Below are 15,373 nucleotides of genomic sequence, written 5' to 3' on the forward strand. Positions count from 1 at the left end.
TTTCACGATTTCTTGATTTCATTTGATATCCATATTTAACAGAAATAAATATTCTTTGCAAACCAACGAATAGAACCAACTTGCATGTAAATTTGCATAATTCTTCCTTCACCTCTTTTTATATTTCAGTAATTTTTCTCTATTTTTTATTTTTTATTTTTTTGTACAATGGCGGCTCACACTCGACGGGTGTAAATACGGCCAACAAGAAATTTCTATATTTTTTTTTTCAAAGCAATCTTAAATAGATCTTTTAATAGATTAGAGCCGCTTATTGTCCGGTAGAGAAGTTTTGGTGATCCAACGAAACATATATTGCTAACTATTGCAGAAGGTCTAGATATATTTCTAGTCTTGAAGGGTTTAAATGTAGGAGTAAAATATGTATGACCATAATAAAAAATGATAGTTAAATGCAAATAGTGATCACATATGATGCGATGTACATAGATGGAGGAGCTGTCATTTCTCTTAAATTTTCATTGTTAGTTAACTTTTACCCTATTTTTTTAACTATCATTTTTTATTATGGTCATAAATATTTTGCTTCTACATATTTTTGTACAATATTGGCTTATACGATTCCTATATCCATCGCTAGAGTCCAATGAACCATTTTTTTTCTTTAAACTTAAAAATCTATACCATTTTAATGGTAAAGGCTTTTGTGGAATTAGAATCTATACTATTTTAATGGTAAATATGCATATCTCCAAAAGTTGGAGAGAGAAAGCAGGGCAATAGGGAACTTTTTCTCAATTCCTCGTTGAAATGAAAGACATGATTGTAGATAATTCCTTAAATTCACAAGTTTGGCATAGCAATTGTCATATTAGAGTGAACCACACAATGAATTGGTTTGACTTGAATCATTTTGCAATTCACCCATTATAGAACCAATCAAGTAAATATTGCCTTTCTAAATTCCAAGTGAACCCTCCGCATCAATATGCAATTACCAAAATCTAGTATTAGAGTCAAGACTTTACCTAAAACCAAACTTTCGAGTCTAACCTTTTTTTCTTTTTTTTTTTACTTCCAACAAAATAAGTGCTTCAACTAGCTGCTTTCTTGAACATGATCAGGTGCTCGACAAGAAACTCATAAACTTCAATCACTAGTCCCTAACTCTAACTTTTCAAAGATTATAAAATACATAAAGCTAAAATACACCAAAAAGAATTTACAAGAAGAAAGTGAAGCCCAAAGGCAAGTAAATGAAAATTGTTCGAAATTATTAGAAAACCTCATTGCTTTTTGTTCTTTATGGACCTTATTGTCATGGAAGGGAGAGCCTAATTTGAGGAATCATGTTCTTTCCTTGAAAAGAGTGGTTAACAATGTGGCACCTTAAAAAATATGCTATATATTTTCACAAACGGTAAAAAAAAATGATAACTTGAAATAGACATAAAGAATCTTATTAAAATGTTATAGAAAACAAAATTATTTCACTCACATGTTTATATAAAAAAAGGCATTGTAAGTGAATCCAGATGTATTTTGAATAGCATTGTAAGTGAATCCAGATATATTTGAACAATGTATTGGAAGTGTGCCACACTATCTCTCCCAAGAACAAATTTAAAGAAACAAATACGATAATATACATTTTTAGGCTGGATGATTCAATAATAGGTTGATTTGATTAAGAAACAAGCGAAGCTCAAGCTATATGGTAAGACTCCACTTATAAATAAGTTACCTAAAAAACTTAGTGAACTATGAACCTGAACATTTATCTAATTTTTTACAAAAAAGAAACAAAAGAAAATAAATACTAGAAGCAAAAGCAATTTTAACACACTCATATAACACCTGTGGCCATTGGACACCGGTGTGTTTCTCTACACATACTTTCAATGGTTAGAAAAAGAAAAAAAAAGAGAAAAAATTGAAGGGATTGTAGAGCATAAGGCCAAAGAAGAAATATGAATATTATTATTATTATTACTACAACCATTTTAAGCCGTGCTCAAGAGCTACCTTGATATTGTTATAATCCCATCCTGGCCCATCCAACATTTTCTAGTGTAAGTTTCCACCTTTTAATAGGCTAAATTTTCTTTTGGATCCATAGTGGATATTCAATTATTATATAAAATATCTTGAAAAACATATTATTTTATTTGGATTGTAGATTGTCCCACTTTTGTTTAAGAACAAACACTGAAGTATTTTGGTATGATCCAATTCAGAATTATTTGGATTAGCTTAGTTTGGAACGAAAAATATGATCACTTTCTCGTATGGATCGCATTTGGATCCTTACTTATCCTAATTCAAAGCTGACCCAACTTGAATACAAGAAAAATTTCTGCATAGCCTACTTCAATTTAAAAGGATGGTTTTCTTTTAATAATAATCTTAATGCAACCAACCGTTAATTTATTTTGTTGTTTATATTTTGTCTTTGTTGTCAATTAAACCCAATAATAGAATGCTGAAAATATTTAGATGCTGTTTAACTGTTATTTTCTTTCATAATATGTTTGTGATATAATTGAGTAATCAACTTATACACATGCTAATTGTTTTGTGCATTGATTGCTTGTATTTAAATCCAAGGTTGATATGCCAATAGATTGGCATCCATGAAAAGGGAGAAGAACGTAGCTAACAAGACTATAGAATCCTAAATTATAGAGGCAAGCTTATAGAAGAAGAGAATGAACTTGATGCAAGAGGGAAGTAAATGGAAATTGTACAAAATTATCATTAAACGCTTAGCTTTTTATTCTTGAGGGACCTTATTTTCCACCCCACTTAAAATAATTTGACACCAATTTTCCAATTGATCTTGCCCTCTATCTTTCTTAGGGCCAAGATCATGAGAATAGTACAATGAAAAGAATGATAAAACTTTCTTCTCCCTTGGCAGCAATTAACACCCAAACACTGAGTTTAATTTCAATTGTACCTGGTATTATAAAATGACCTAACTACCCTTTCATGGATGATATGGCGTGATGGCGTTTCCATTCTTTTGCCCCTTCTATGGCCGTAGATCTTCGGCATCTAAGGATATCGAGTGGATTAAATCGCCGATCTGAAGATTGTGTTCGCCGATCGGAATCCTTCGGATCCCGTACTCGTCGGCAAAGCTCATTTGCCCGCACACGTCCACACCTAGCTCGACCCGGACCTGTCCACCGGCCGCCACGTGTACCTTTTCAAAGGCCACCAGCTGCTTCTGCGGGGCCCATCGTGTACCCGGCGGAGTCGAATACACGAGCACTGTGTGGGACCCATCCCGGTCCCCGACGTTCTCCACGTCCACGTGGACGGGGATGGAGAGGCCGTCGCACCTCGCGTGGGAGACCCGGACCGCTCGGGCTGGTTCGGTGGAGTTGTAGGCCGGGGCGCGGCGGCCGTCGAGTTGGACCGACATCTGGGCCGGTGCGTGGGCCAGGGAGTGGGTGAATTTAGTGTAGGAAAGGCCGTGGCCATAGGGGTAGACTACCGGGCCGTTATAGAACCGGTAGGACCGGCCGGGGTAGCCCCGATCCCCGTCGGCTCGCATGGCCATGTTGGCCATAGAAACCTTCTCCACAAATTCTTGGGGGTACCATGTCACAGGGAGCTTGCCACCTGCACAAGAAATAACAATAAGAGGATGGTTTAATGAAATGAGATGAAACTTTGCCCAATGATAATTTTTGATCATTACAATTATGGGATATGATGGTATACCTGGGTTGAATGTACCAAATAGCACATCGGCGATCGCCGCTCCGCCGGCCTGCCCCGGGTACCCGGCCCAGAGGATGGCAGCAATCCTAGGGTCATTCTTAGCAAAGGTTACATCCACAGGGCCACCACACATGAGGACCAGAATTATAGGCCCCTTTGAAGCCCTCGCAACCTTTGACACCAGCTCCGGCTGCCGGCCGGGAAGGAGGAGCCCTTCTCTGTCCCTCGCTTCAGCTTCAATTGATTGATCAAGGCCCATGATCAAGATCGTCGCATCCGAATTATGAGCGGCTGCCACGGCAGCCTTGATGGGCTGGTTCCCATTGCAGGCCACATTGGTGCAGCCCATCTGGTGATTGGTCTTCACATACCTTCCAATTCCTTGATGAGGGCTCGTGTAAGCACAAGCAATACCTAGTACAAATATAAGAATAGAAGATTAATCTTGGAAAATAAACCTCTTGGGCTTTAATGGTCTATAGTCTGATTGGTTTTTCTTTTGATAAAAATTACCTGCATAGTTTCCGATCATGGTGACGGTGGCATCCGAGTTTGGCCCGATGACGGCGACGGATCGGAGGTGCGAGGGAGAGAGTGGCAGAGCATGGCCGTCGTTCTTAAGGAGAACAATCCCTTGGCGGGCAGCCTCGAGGGCAAGATTCTGATGAGCCGGACTGCATACATCTCTAGGGCCTAGGTTCCCAAAGGGTTGTTTTGATAGGTCACCATCATACATCCCTAATCTCATTTGAACAGTGATGGTGTTGCTCAGTGCAGCATTTATATGGGCCTCACTCACCTTCCCCTGCTTCACAGCACTGCCAGTGTACTGGGCCAGGAAAGGCCCACAATCCAGATCCAGACCTAAAGTAAAAACATGTACAAGCAGCCACTTATTAGTGGACAATTGCATGGCCTTATAGTTTTTTGGATAGTTTAAATATTTGCAACTGAAATATCTCTGGTTTTTGAAGCTTTAGAAAAGTTAACTTGCAAGTCCATAGGGAAAATTATTGAAATTTAAAAAGATAAATTATATACTGCTGTATTTGATCAAAAATTTTGTAAGAGATGTCCTACACTGGCAATATGAATTTTTATGAAGCTATTCTTGGAAATTTGACTGAGCTAATCACTGACTTATTGGCATCAAATTCTAGTTCCGAGTTAATAACTAAAACCAATCTGAATGAGCTTCCAACTGCAGTAAGTAGAACACTTGTTCAATTCATCTCATCGAGAGCCATAATATTGTTTTTTCTCCAATATCAAGTCGACCTCTAAAACTAACTTCACACATATTACAGAGATGCATTCTAACTCATTCCATTGTGTTCTTTATGGATAATTTCCAAGCAGGTCAATATCAACATGGTGTTTGAGTGCAAGGAAAGGAAGCAATGATGTTTAGTTTTGCTTATATTGAAGCTAACTTGATTCGAATTTACCTCTACTTCAAACATTTTAAATCAAATTATCCTTCCAAATAAGTGATCTAGAGGTAGCATGAGCTCCCAAGTTACCTGCTTTAATTGCATCTGCAGCTGCCTCTTCCGGAGTAGAGGCGTAGTGCTGCGCGTTATAAAAAACACCAACCGAGTCACAATCTGAGACAATGTACCTAGAAAGAAGAATATGGTTTCTATTTAGAAGTGCTTCTATGTGGATAGAGATGGACCTTTAATTTAGAAGTGCTTATATAACTCACCCATTAAGCTTCCATTCTCCACGAATGGTGCTGCGAAGAAGGTTGGGGTCAGCACAAGTGGGAACTCCATTGACTTGGTTGTAGGAACACATGGCGCTTGCCACCCTCCCTTGCATCACGCAAGCCTTGAATGGGACATTAAAGGTGTCCTCCAAATCTTGCTTGCTTACCTAAGAAAAACGAAGAAACAAAACAGATGTTAGAGACGTGACAAATTCTCCAGCTTTGGCGAGACAAAGTTTTAGAACTTGGAGGTGCAGCAAAGAGGACAAAAGTTTGAAAAGAACATCCTGAGCATAGGATATTGAATAAAACTAAAAAATATGAGCCAATTAAAATGAATTTGTTTTTTCAGAACCGCTTATTAATAGACACCTACAAATGTTCAAAAGCATCACACACCAAGACTTTAAGAAAACTCATAGGCTTTGACATGCATGAAGCGGCTTGGACATGTAATTTGAACCGTTTTAAGCTAATATTAGTTCTTTTTTAGGCTAGCCCAAAGGTATTTTTTAGATTCTGTAGTCCTTTATAAATATCCAAAAAAAATTTAACGAATAACCGATGTGAGACTAAACACACGCCTGTATAGGTCCTCACATATCTTTTATTTAAGCCTTGACGTCCTCATCAGACTAAGAGTCCAAATCCATTCAAATATAATCGTAAAGACCATGATTGCCCTGCGATCAGCTTTAATGAACCCATATTGCAGTGTCTCCAAGTTTACATGAGCCATTGGTCGGATCTGCTCTGATACCATTTGTAACAACTCATAGCCTCACCAAAAAGACTAATTGAAAGATATTTTTTTAAGTTTCTTAATTCTATATAAATATCTAAAATCTGCTCCATGAATAAATGATGTGGAACTAAACACATGCTCACTGGGATCTTTATATGAACAATGCCTCTCATGTGGCAAAAATCTAGGCTTATAAAATCTCCATAGAACCTTGCCAATATTTCCAAAATATACGCTGGTCCCACCTTCAACCATCACTTATACAGTAATAAACAACATTTCCAAAAGTACACAGCCCTCATACTACGTACATATGCTGTATTTCCTAGTTTTTATTTTTTTGTCTTCTTTTTGTATTTTTTTTTGCTATAATGAGTAATTCATACAACACGTGCACGAATACACCCAATAATTTTTTTTTTTTTCTTCCTCTCTATCTTAGCTTTGTATGTATTCTGTAAAGTAATGCCCGTTCTCTACATAGTAAGTTGAATTTAACATGATTATGGATACGACCGCAAATGGAGGGGGTTGGAAGAAAAATAAAAATTATTTTGTTGTTATATTAAATCTGATAACGACGCTAGTAGATAACGTTACTACTTTATATGATTGAAATCATGATTTAATAGGCAGGGTCCAGTATGCACGTGGTGTGCTTTCCAAAATTAGAGATTTGTTTGGAGTACTTTTCAATGGTCTTGTCATTGTAGCCGTACATCACCAATATTATTAGCGCAACACAGCGGAGAGACTAACATATTTCGAATAATAGACTGATTTTAAATATTCATATTCCATGGGATCTCATTTAGTCTGTGAGAAGGGGAGAAAGGAAAATATGATTGATATAAAAATAACAAAAAATTTTATATTTCATTAGTTTTTTTAAAAAATAAATTTTTATAAAAATAATTTTTTTATATTTTATAAGAAAGAAAAATTTATGTAGAATATAAAAAAAGTCCAAATTTTTCCAGTTAAAAAATTAGATTTTTTTTAAAAAAATACTCATAAACTTTTTAATAAAATAGAATAAAATCTTTTTCTTCATATAGGGCATAATAAATATTTTATATATTTTTTTTCAAAAAATAGATGCCCAATCGTCCTGAAATGTGCTATTTTTTTTGGTATTAAACATATAAGAATTACTTTTTTAGGCATTATATATCCGAACATCAACTTGGCAGATGAAACATTTGAGTGAGAAAAAAAAAATTCAACTATGCTTAATTAAGTCTAGAGTAGGCTCAACATTTTTTGTGAAAAAAATAAAAAACGAATGGAGAAACGTAACTTAACGTAGGAAAACGTTATACCTTGGCGTTGAAGTGGTAGCGGTCGACGCCACGCCAGTTATCAAGGTCGTAGGCTGTGTAGTGCTTGCAGCAGGCCGCCAACTTCAGCCGGCTGTGGTCGTGAGGCCCACCGTATGGCTGCTGAAGGCCACGAACATAGCTGACGGCGTAGCGACCGGCGACGCCCGGGTCTTCGCCGGGCGTCTCCTGGCCGCGACCCCATCGTGGGTCCCGGAAGATGTTCACGTTCGGGCTCCAGAACGTCAGCCCCGCCTGGCCGCCGTTGTACATCGCCCGTGCCTCGTCCGACACCGCCTGCAACGAAACTCGTTAAAGAAAATGGTGTCGAAGAAAAAAAACGAGACTGAATGCAGAGATCATGAGAGACGTTCGGTCTCATATTCATGTTCACAAAGACATTTGATGCCATGCAAAGCTGCATTAATTTGTATTGTTTTGGAGTGTAAATTTGAAAATAACTTTCATCCCCAAACATGATAAAGACATTTGATGCCATGCAAAGCTGCATTAGTTTGTATTGTTTTGGAGTGTAAATTTGAAAATAACTTTCATCCCCAAACATGATAAAGACATTTGATGCCATGCAAAGCTGCATTAATTTGTATTGTTTTGGAGTGTAAATTTGAAAAATCACTTTCATCCCCAAACATGATAAAGACATTTGATGCCATGCAAAGTTGTATTAGTTGCCGTGTAAGCATCAGACATACAAAAATAAGTGTGTTTATGGGTCATTTTCAGTTGTATATTGTTTGGAGTATTATTTCCAAAGAATTACCCTTTCTGAAGCACAAGAAACCAAACAGGTCGGACAAAAAACATATAAACTGTGGTCACGAGTGTGGGTGCAGCACGCGTTCCAAAAGCTGAGTGAAAGTACGAAAAGAATATTATTTTACTGACAAAGAAGGTAAAGGGAAAATGAAAGTGCGGCAAGGTGATGGATTCACGAGAGGGTTGCGAAGAACGTACACTAATCCCCTTGTGCCATTGGTTAGTTATAAAAAATTTTCATGGCAGTTTCTTTTTCGAAATATATACATCCATATAGATAAAGAGATATTTTGCATCTCAATATAAGATATTTTGAATCTCAATATCTTTTTGGCATCCACTTTCCATGTCCATCGAAGCTCATGTTTGGAAGATAGTGGAAGCTTAAGAATGATCCTAACAATGGCCACATGAGAAATGGGAAAAAATACTTCATATTTGGTTAAAATTTTCAAGTAATTGGATAAATTTTTTTTCAAAATTAATCTTTTAGATAAATTTTTTTATTAAGGATATAATATATATTTTTTAGAAAAGTAAATACTTGATTAAATATAAGTTATTTTGAAATATGCTATTTTTTAATAAAATAGAGTTTTTTAGGTATCATATATTTAGATATTAACTTTTTTTTAAAAAAAAATATTGTAATAAGAAAAAACTCTTTGGGAACCATAGTATTGCCTGCGAATGTTAGGTAGTTTACCAGTAGAGAACAAGAAAGGACCAAGGGTCCACATGTGAGAGAGATATCTTGGGGCCTACTCTGGCCTCAATGAAGCGAGACGGACGGAATTCTGCAGCCGTCCAAATCCCTACCCAAGTTTGACCACATGAAACCTCCAAAATGATGAAATTACCGTCACATGTGTCGATTCCTTTCTAGTTTCTATTTTATCCAGCCTTCTACCCACACGTGAGTGCTGAATCTCACGCCCGTGAATGCCGTGCTCTAACTTTTCACACTATCCATAAATGAAACGCATAAATATTTGTTATATTTCCTAAATCAAACTAAAGTACTGTTGTGAAGAACAATCATGTCCCCTGCCCATGGGTCAATGACAAACGAGGGCCAAGTGTCAAGAGTTTTAGTGGCAGTTGTTTGCCGTTGCAATTGTTCAATTAGTACTCATTTGATTAAGGAAATTTTTTTATTGAAATATTTTTTTTAACAAAACTAATATCTATATATATAATATTTGAAAGTAATTTTTATATTAAGTTAACTATAAAAAAATTAGCACATTACAAAAAAGCTTATATTTGATTGAGCATATATTTTTTCTAAAAAAAATTATACAAAATGCGTATTATATCTTTGGTACAGAAAAAAAAATCATCTCATTCTATCTAAAAGCTTTAGAATATTTTTGAAAAAAATTACTGTAATTTTTAGCCGGTGGAAATTGGACATTTTCATATCTCGTATGAATTTTTTTTTTCCATAAAATGTCAAAAACTTGGTACTATGAGAAAGCTATTTCTCATCTCTTTTTTTTGAAAATTTTAATCAATATAAAAAAATTTATTTCTTTAGAAAAAAATATTTTTTTATCTCTCTAACAAATATAAAATATTTTTTTATTTTTTTATTAATAATATTTTAGTACTCAGTGGTTGTTTATCTATGTGCTGTGGAAACGTAACATTTCTAGGTGTTGGATGCAACATGTCTCGATTTGCAAGTGTCAATGGGCTCTTGGAAGCATTACATATGGCATGCATCACAGTTGCTTGCAAGCACAAAGAGCTCAAGTGCGCCAATGGCTACCTATAAACATTAGCAGCTGCCAGCTGAACCTTGTTTGTTTTTGAGAAGTAGGTATATGATGTTATGCTTCATTAAAAGTAATTTTGTTTGTTTTAACTTTGCTCAATTTTGCATACATCCATACAGATTTCCATCCTGCCATTGAACTGGCTAAAAAGCATGCCTTTTGAACAATCTTTGTTGGTTTCATGCTTACACGTTTTAGCATTACTTTTTCTTAAATGTGAAGCTACATACCAGCTACCATGATAACTTGACCTTATTGTCACAAATGTTAAGACCCCAAACCTACAAAAAAACCTTCTATCTATATTAACTAGTGCAATTTAGTAGACAACTACGTTTTAGCTAATGTTTGGAAGATATACACGGGGATCTTTTTTTTCTTTTTGATAAAAAAGAGGGCCATAATATTGAAGAATGAAAGGTGGAAGAGACAATAAATCCATATTTGATATGCTCACTCATCTTATTTTTGACTTGCTCCATCGGACCGCGAGTAGCCGAAATTGATATAGGAGATTTTTTTGTATGCATATCCTTTGAAATATTAAATTTTGCATGAATATCCTCTCAAAATTAATATTTACATGTATACTCTTGTAAAATATTTGTTTTGCTACTCTATATTTTTTTATCATTATTTTTGCATATATACCCACGCTGTTTAACGTTGTTAAAAAATTAACGGTTTCAAATTAAAATGACTAAAATATTTTTAATGGGTACACGTGTAAAATGAAACATTCATAAGATAATCTCGATGAAGGACAAAAAAATAATTTTAAAATTTTATTTTATTTTTAATTAAAATAAATATGGTTTTTATTAATAATGTTAGAAGACCGTTGGTATTTGTGCAAAAATAATGTTTTATGAGGATACAGAAATAAATATAAATTTTAAAAAGGTATTCATGCAACTTTGAATTTGTAGAAGGATATTCATGCCCCCCCCCCCCCCCCCCCCAAAAAAAAAAAAAAAAAAAACCATAGATATATTAATGCTTATTTTTCATAAATATACTCCACTTTTACTGGTATGTGCGTTAGTCTTATAAATGGAAGAAATAATATCGATACAAGAAAGGGGTGTGCTTAGCATTTAGAAATGGGGTTAATATACATTGCTTAGCTCCACGGGGCTACTCAGTGAATTATCAACATAACGGAGTGAAAATATCGACCACTCAAACTGGACCAATTTCTGTAACGACGACCATCAGACGCCTGACGGAGCCGGAGCCGACGAGATCGGAAGCCTCGGCGACCGGGTTACCGAATTCCAGATCTCGTCAGAGCCGGTGAGGCAAAATTTGAACGCTAAAAGAGATTCAAAGGCGTGCGATACCTTCCCAATGAGCTCCCAGAGGGTGGCATTGAAGGAGGCGGCGGAGGAGATGACCTGGGGGAAGCTGGTGGCCCCCGGGTAGGCCCCGCCGAAATGGACGCCGGGACCCACGTTGGAGACACCGTGGAGCGCCTCCGACCACCATTCGTACCCGCCGATCCCCAGCCTCGGAACCCCCGCCGCGTTGTTCACCAGCAGCCGGATCTTCTCGTCCAGCGTCAGCCGCCCGATCAGATCCGCGACGCGGGCGCGGATTGGCAGCGCAGCCCGGCAGAAGGGCAGCCCCACCACCGGACCGCCACCGCAGGCGAATGCCGGGCGGGCGGCGCCGCCGCCGGGAATGCGGGCGGAGAGGAGGACGGAGAAGAGGAGGAGGAAGAGGAGCGAGTTGGCCATTGGGGATGGATGGAAGAGAATGGAGGGAAATGGATGGTATAAATAGAGTGAGAGGGGGGAATGGACGGCGGTGATGGGATCGCCACGTCGGCGCGCGAGCGGGGTGTCGTGGCCTGTGGGGAGTAGGAAGGCCAGTTGGAGAGAGGAGTGAAAGTGGAGAGGGGCGGGTGACCCGGTCTTTTTTGTAAAGGGGCTCCAATTTCACAGAATTTACATTCCTCCCCCCCAAAAAAAAGAATTAAATACAATTTAATAAATATATAATAATGATGGATAAATTAAAATTTTACATCTAAAATCATAAAATCACAGCCATCCATGTTTGGCATGACATCCTATGATTGTATAAGCTCTATACCACCATGCAATATACTTCTAAGATTGGATGCATTCTCTTTCGGTTAACATCAAAATAGATAAGCCTGGTTTCATGCTAGGTAAGGTCCCGAGTGGATCCCATTTTTGAGTTAATTAAGACCTATAGAATTATCAGGTTGTGTAACTTAGAGCGCATACATGCATGTCTATATGCAAGCATGCATTTTCATAGACAAGTTTACGAGTATATATATATATATTGTATCAACTCTTATTTCTTATTTCTTTATGAATACTTAGCTTGAATAAACATTCTTTGTATATACATGAGGGTAGGCAGGAGTTGTACATTGTGCGCGGGTAGATCACATGTCTAAAAATTTTGTTATGTTTGTTCAATATCAAGTATAGATCTTATTAACATGTGCATGAAATCGATACGGGGCACCATACTAGTTCTCCGATAGCACGAGTTTGTACGAGTTATGCCGGACCTGTACCGATAGATAAGAGGACACGTAAACTGTGGAAGAGAGAGGAAGAGAGAGAGAGAGAGAGAAGGGGGAGAGAGCCCGACGGAGGGTGGTAAACGCCGGTGGAGGCCGCGGGAGGCGAGACTGCATTCGGTTCTCCTGTTTCATACATGGATCCGACCGCAGCCTCCGCCAGGCCTCCACCGACGTCCTCCCCTCTCCCTCTCTCTCACTCTCTCTCTCTCTTTTCTTCTCTTTCTCTAGCTCCGACAACGATTTTTTTTTTTTTTTGCCAAAACCGTACCGATGAACCGTTGGTATGGCTCGGAATGATCAGAACCGTCCGGTTCAGGATGGTTTCGCCGACACTGATACCGAGTCTAATATATATAATAATGATGATTTGTCATAATATGCTATCATTGAAGTGAATGCGATGGGCATACACATTTTTTTCCCATTATTATAAATATTCATTGCATGTCTCTCTCAATATCGTTTGAAAGAACACGAAAACAAGAGGACTACATCTCGAAGATGAAAGTGACCTTGTAATAATCTTGTAGAAGAAGGAATGTTTCCAAGCTGCAGGTGTAGGCTGTACGTAACAACCGCCAATCCCTCTCACATCATATTTTACATATAAAAATATAGGTTTTGCATGTCAGACCGATTGGAAGGGTAAGGGCGGCTGGGTGGGGACTCCGTGAATACTGCTTTAAGACTCGGAAAACCATGTGATCGATTATAGAAGCTTCACTATAAAATTTTTATTTCTTTTTTAGTGATATTTATTTTATGATAATAATAGAACACTCCATGCACCACAATTTATTGCTAAAAATAATCTCCACCGTTAACCACCGACAACAATTACTAACAAAGATAGGGTTAATTAATGACCACAAATTGTTGATTACCTACTTAGTTATAGCTATCAACGGTCCAAATTAGAGAGGGACCAAAAATTAGAAAAATATAAAAGTATTAAACTCCATGTTAGAATCATTGTTGATTGATTTGTAATAGATTGTGCCAAACTTAATCGGCCTTATCAAATTTTATTTTGATTGATTTATAATTAATTGTGTCAAACTTAATCAACCTTATCAAACGCTGTCAGCCTTCTACTACTATATAAAGGTTGTTCCTGTATATCACATACGCAGGCAGAAATACAATTTTTTTTCCATATACTTCTTTTTCTTTCCTTATCCTTTTTTTTCAACACTCTAATTAAATACTCATTTGGAAACTCGAGCTTATCATACGAACTAATAAAAAAATATTTATAACGTACTCATTAATTACTTTGGCTAAAGTATATATATCAAAGACAAGTTTTTTTTAACCGAGTTCGACAATAGCATGCATGGTGACAAATAGGACGTAAAAGGTTTATAAGTAAAAATACAACAAGTTTTCTGCAGAGATTTGAGATGAAAATACTTTTATGATTATGCTCTCTCTTAAGAACTTTGGTGTATACGTGCAGGTCGTACCGAAACCATTGAATTAAGAATAGTGTATGACCAGAAGCTAGGGCTAAATCTATTCAAAACCTAAGAATGGCGACAGAGTTGTATGCTTGGTGGTATCCTTGGTGTATGGCCCCAAGAGCTACGTGAACATTTTGGAATGTAATAATCATTAAGATAAGAAGTTGGCAAGAAAACAAAATCATATGCCGTGGCATGTGACAGTAGGAATAATTCCTTACGAAGCAATGCGTGAGAGAGAGATAAGAAACACTGCATTGCATCTTATCAGATTGTTTACATGCATAATTCATATAAAAGCTTGAGCTTGTGATGGATGACCTGGATATTTTCCTTTATTAGCTTGGACCTCTCCTTAATTCTAACAAAGCTGGTTCCATTAATTTAGGGAGTAGCTATGAGGACCTACATCCCTATTGATTCCAATAGAAGGCTCAAGACTTCAAGCCTACTCTTCTTTTGCGGCCCTCAGTGCATGCCAATACCTACCAACTAACCACTTTATTGCCGCCACCACAACCACCCTTTGTTGCACCAAAACCTTCTAAACGCACATTAGTTTCAACATTTTCATCTATTTAAAGTACATGATTTGGCCTTAGAAGTTACATTAGTTACTGATGGAAGCTATGTTTACAAATTGATGAGTGCCTCACCATACCAGCCTGATAACCCTACTAAAATATCAGCACCAGTTTACTACATTTTTATATTCTTATACATAACACGATTGCGATCCTTCGCGTTATCTTGCATTCTAATTCATATATCAAGATTCACAATTCTCATTAATAATTTTTCCATCAAAGCCTGGTAATGTTCATCTATATTGGTTTTAATAAAATTTTTCTCAATTTTCCTTCTCTTTTCTTAGTATAATTTTATAGTTATTAAAGCAAAAGGAGAATACCTTGTGACAATACAGGACCTCACCCAAAATGGCTAGCCGAAAGTTATTATTTAGGTTTCTTAGTCTTGTATAAGTACCCAAGATCTCCTCAATGAATAACTGACGTGGGATTAAACACACGCCCGTACGGGACCTCACATACTCCTTCCGTTTAAGCCCTGATGTTCTTGTCAGGCTAAGGATTCAAATCCATTCAAATTTAATCACATGCACCACGATAGGCCCGTGGTTAGTTTCCACTAACCCATACTGCAGTGTCCCTTAGTCCACATAGGCTATGGGCTGAATTTGCTCTAATACCATTTGTAACAATCCAAGACTACCTCACCCAAAATGGCTAACCGAAAGTTATTATTTAGATTTCTTAGTCCTGTATAAGTATCTAAGTTCTCCTCGATGAATAACCAA

At 37.2% G+C, this 15,373-nt stretch overlaps 1 protein-coding gene across 1 annotated transcript; it reads right to left on the bottom strand.

Moving 5' to 3' along the window:
• Positions 1–2,712: 2,712 nt before the first annotated feature.
• On the bottom strand, positions 2,713–11,788 carry LOC103720637 (beta-D-xylosidase 1-like). Its single transcript, XM_008810441.6, has 7 exons — positions 11,370–11,788; positions 7,472–7,765; positions 5,402–5,571; positions 5,217–5,314; positions 4,207–4,557; positions 3,694–4,107; positions 2,713–3,591 (listed from the first exon to the last, which is right to left on the bottom strand). The coding sequence occupies exons 1-7, from the start codon at positions 11,763–11,765 to the stop codon at positions 2,996–2,998; spliced, it is 2,319 nt and encodes a 772-aa protein (XP_008808663.4). The 5' UTR covers positions 11,766–11,788; the 3' UTR covers positions 2,713–2,995.
• Positions 11,789–15,373: the final 3,585 nt, after the last annotated feature.

The sequence above is a fragment of the Phoenix dactylifera genome, chromosome 2, assembly GCF_051530095.1.
Source record: "Phoenix dactylifera cultivar Ajwa chromosome 2, Ajwa_hap1_PhDact_Kaust_v1.1, whole genome shotgun sequence".
NCBI lineage: Eukaryota > Viridiplantae > Streptophyta > Magnoliopsida > Arecales > Arecaceae > Phoenix > Phoenix dactylifera.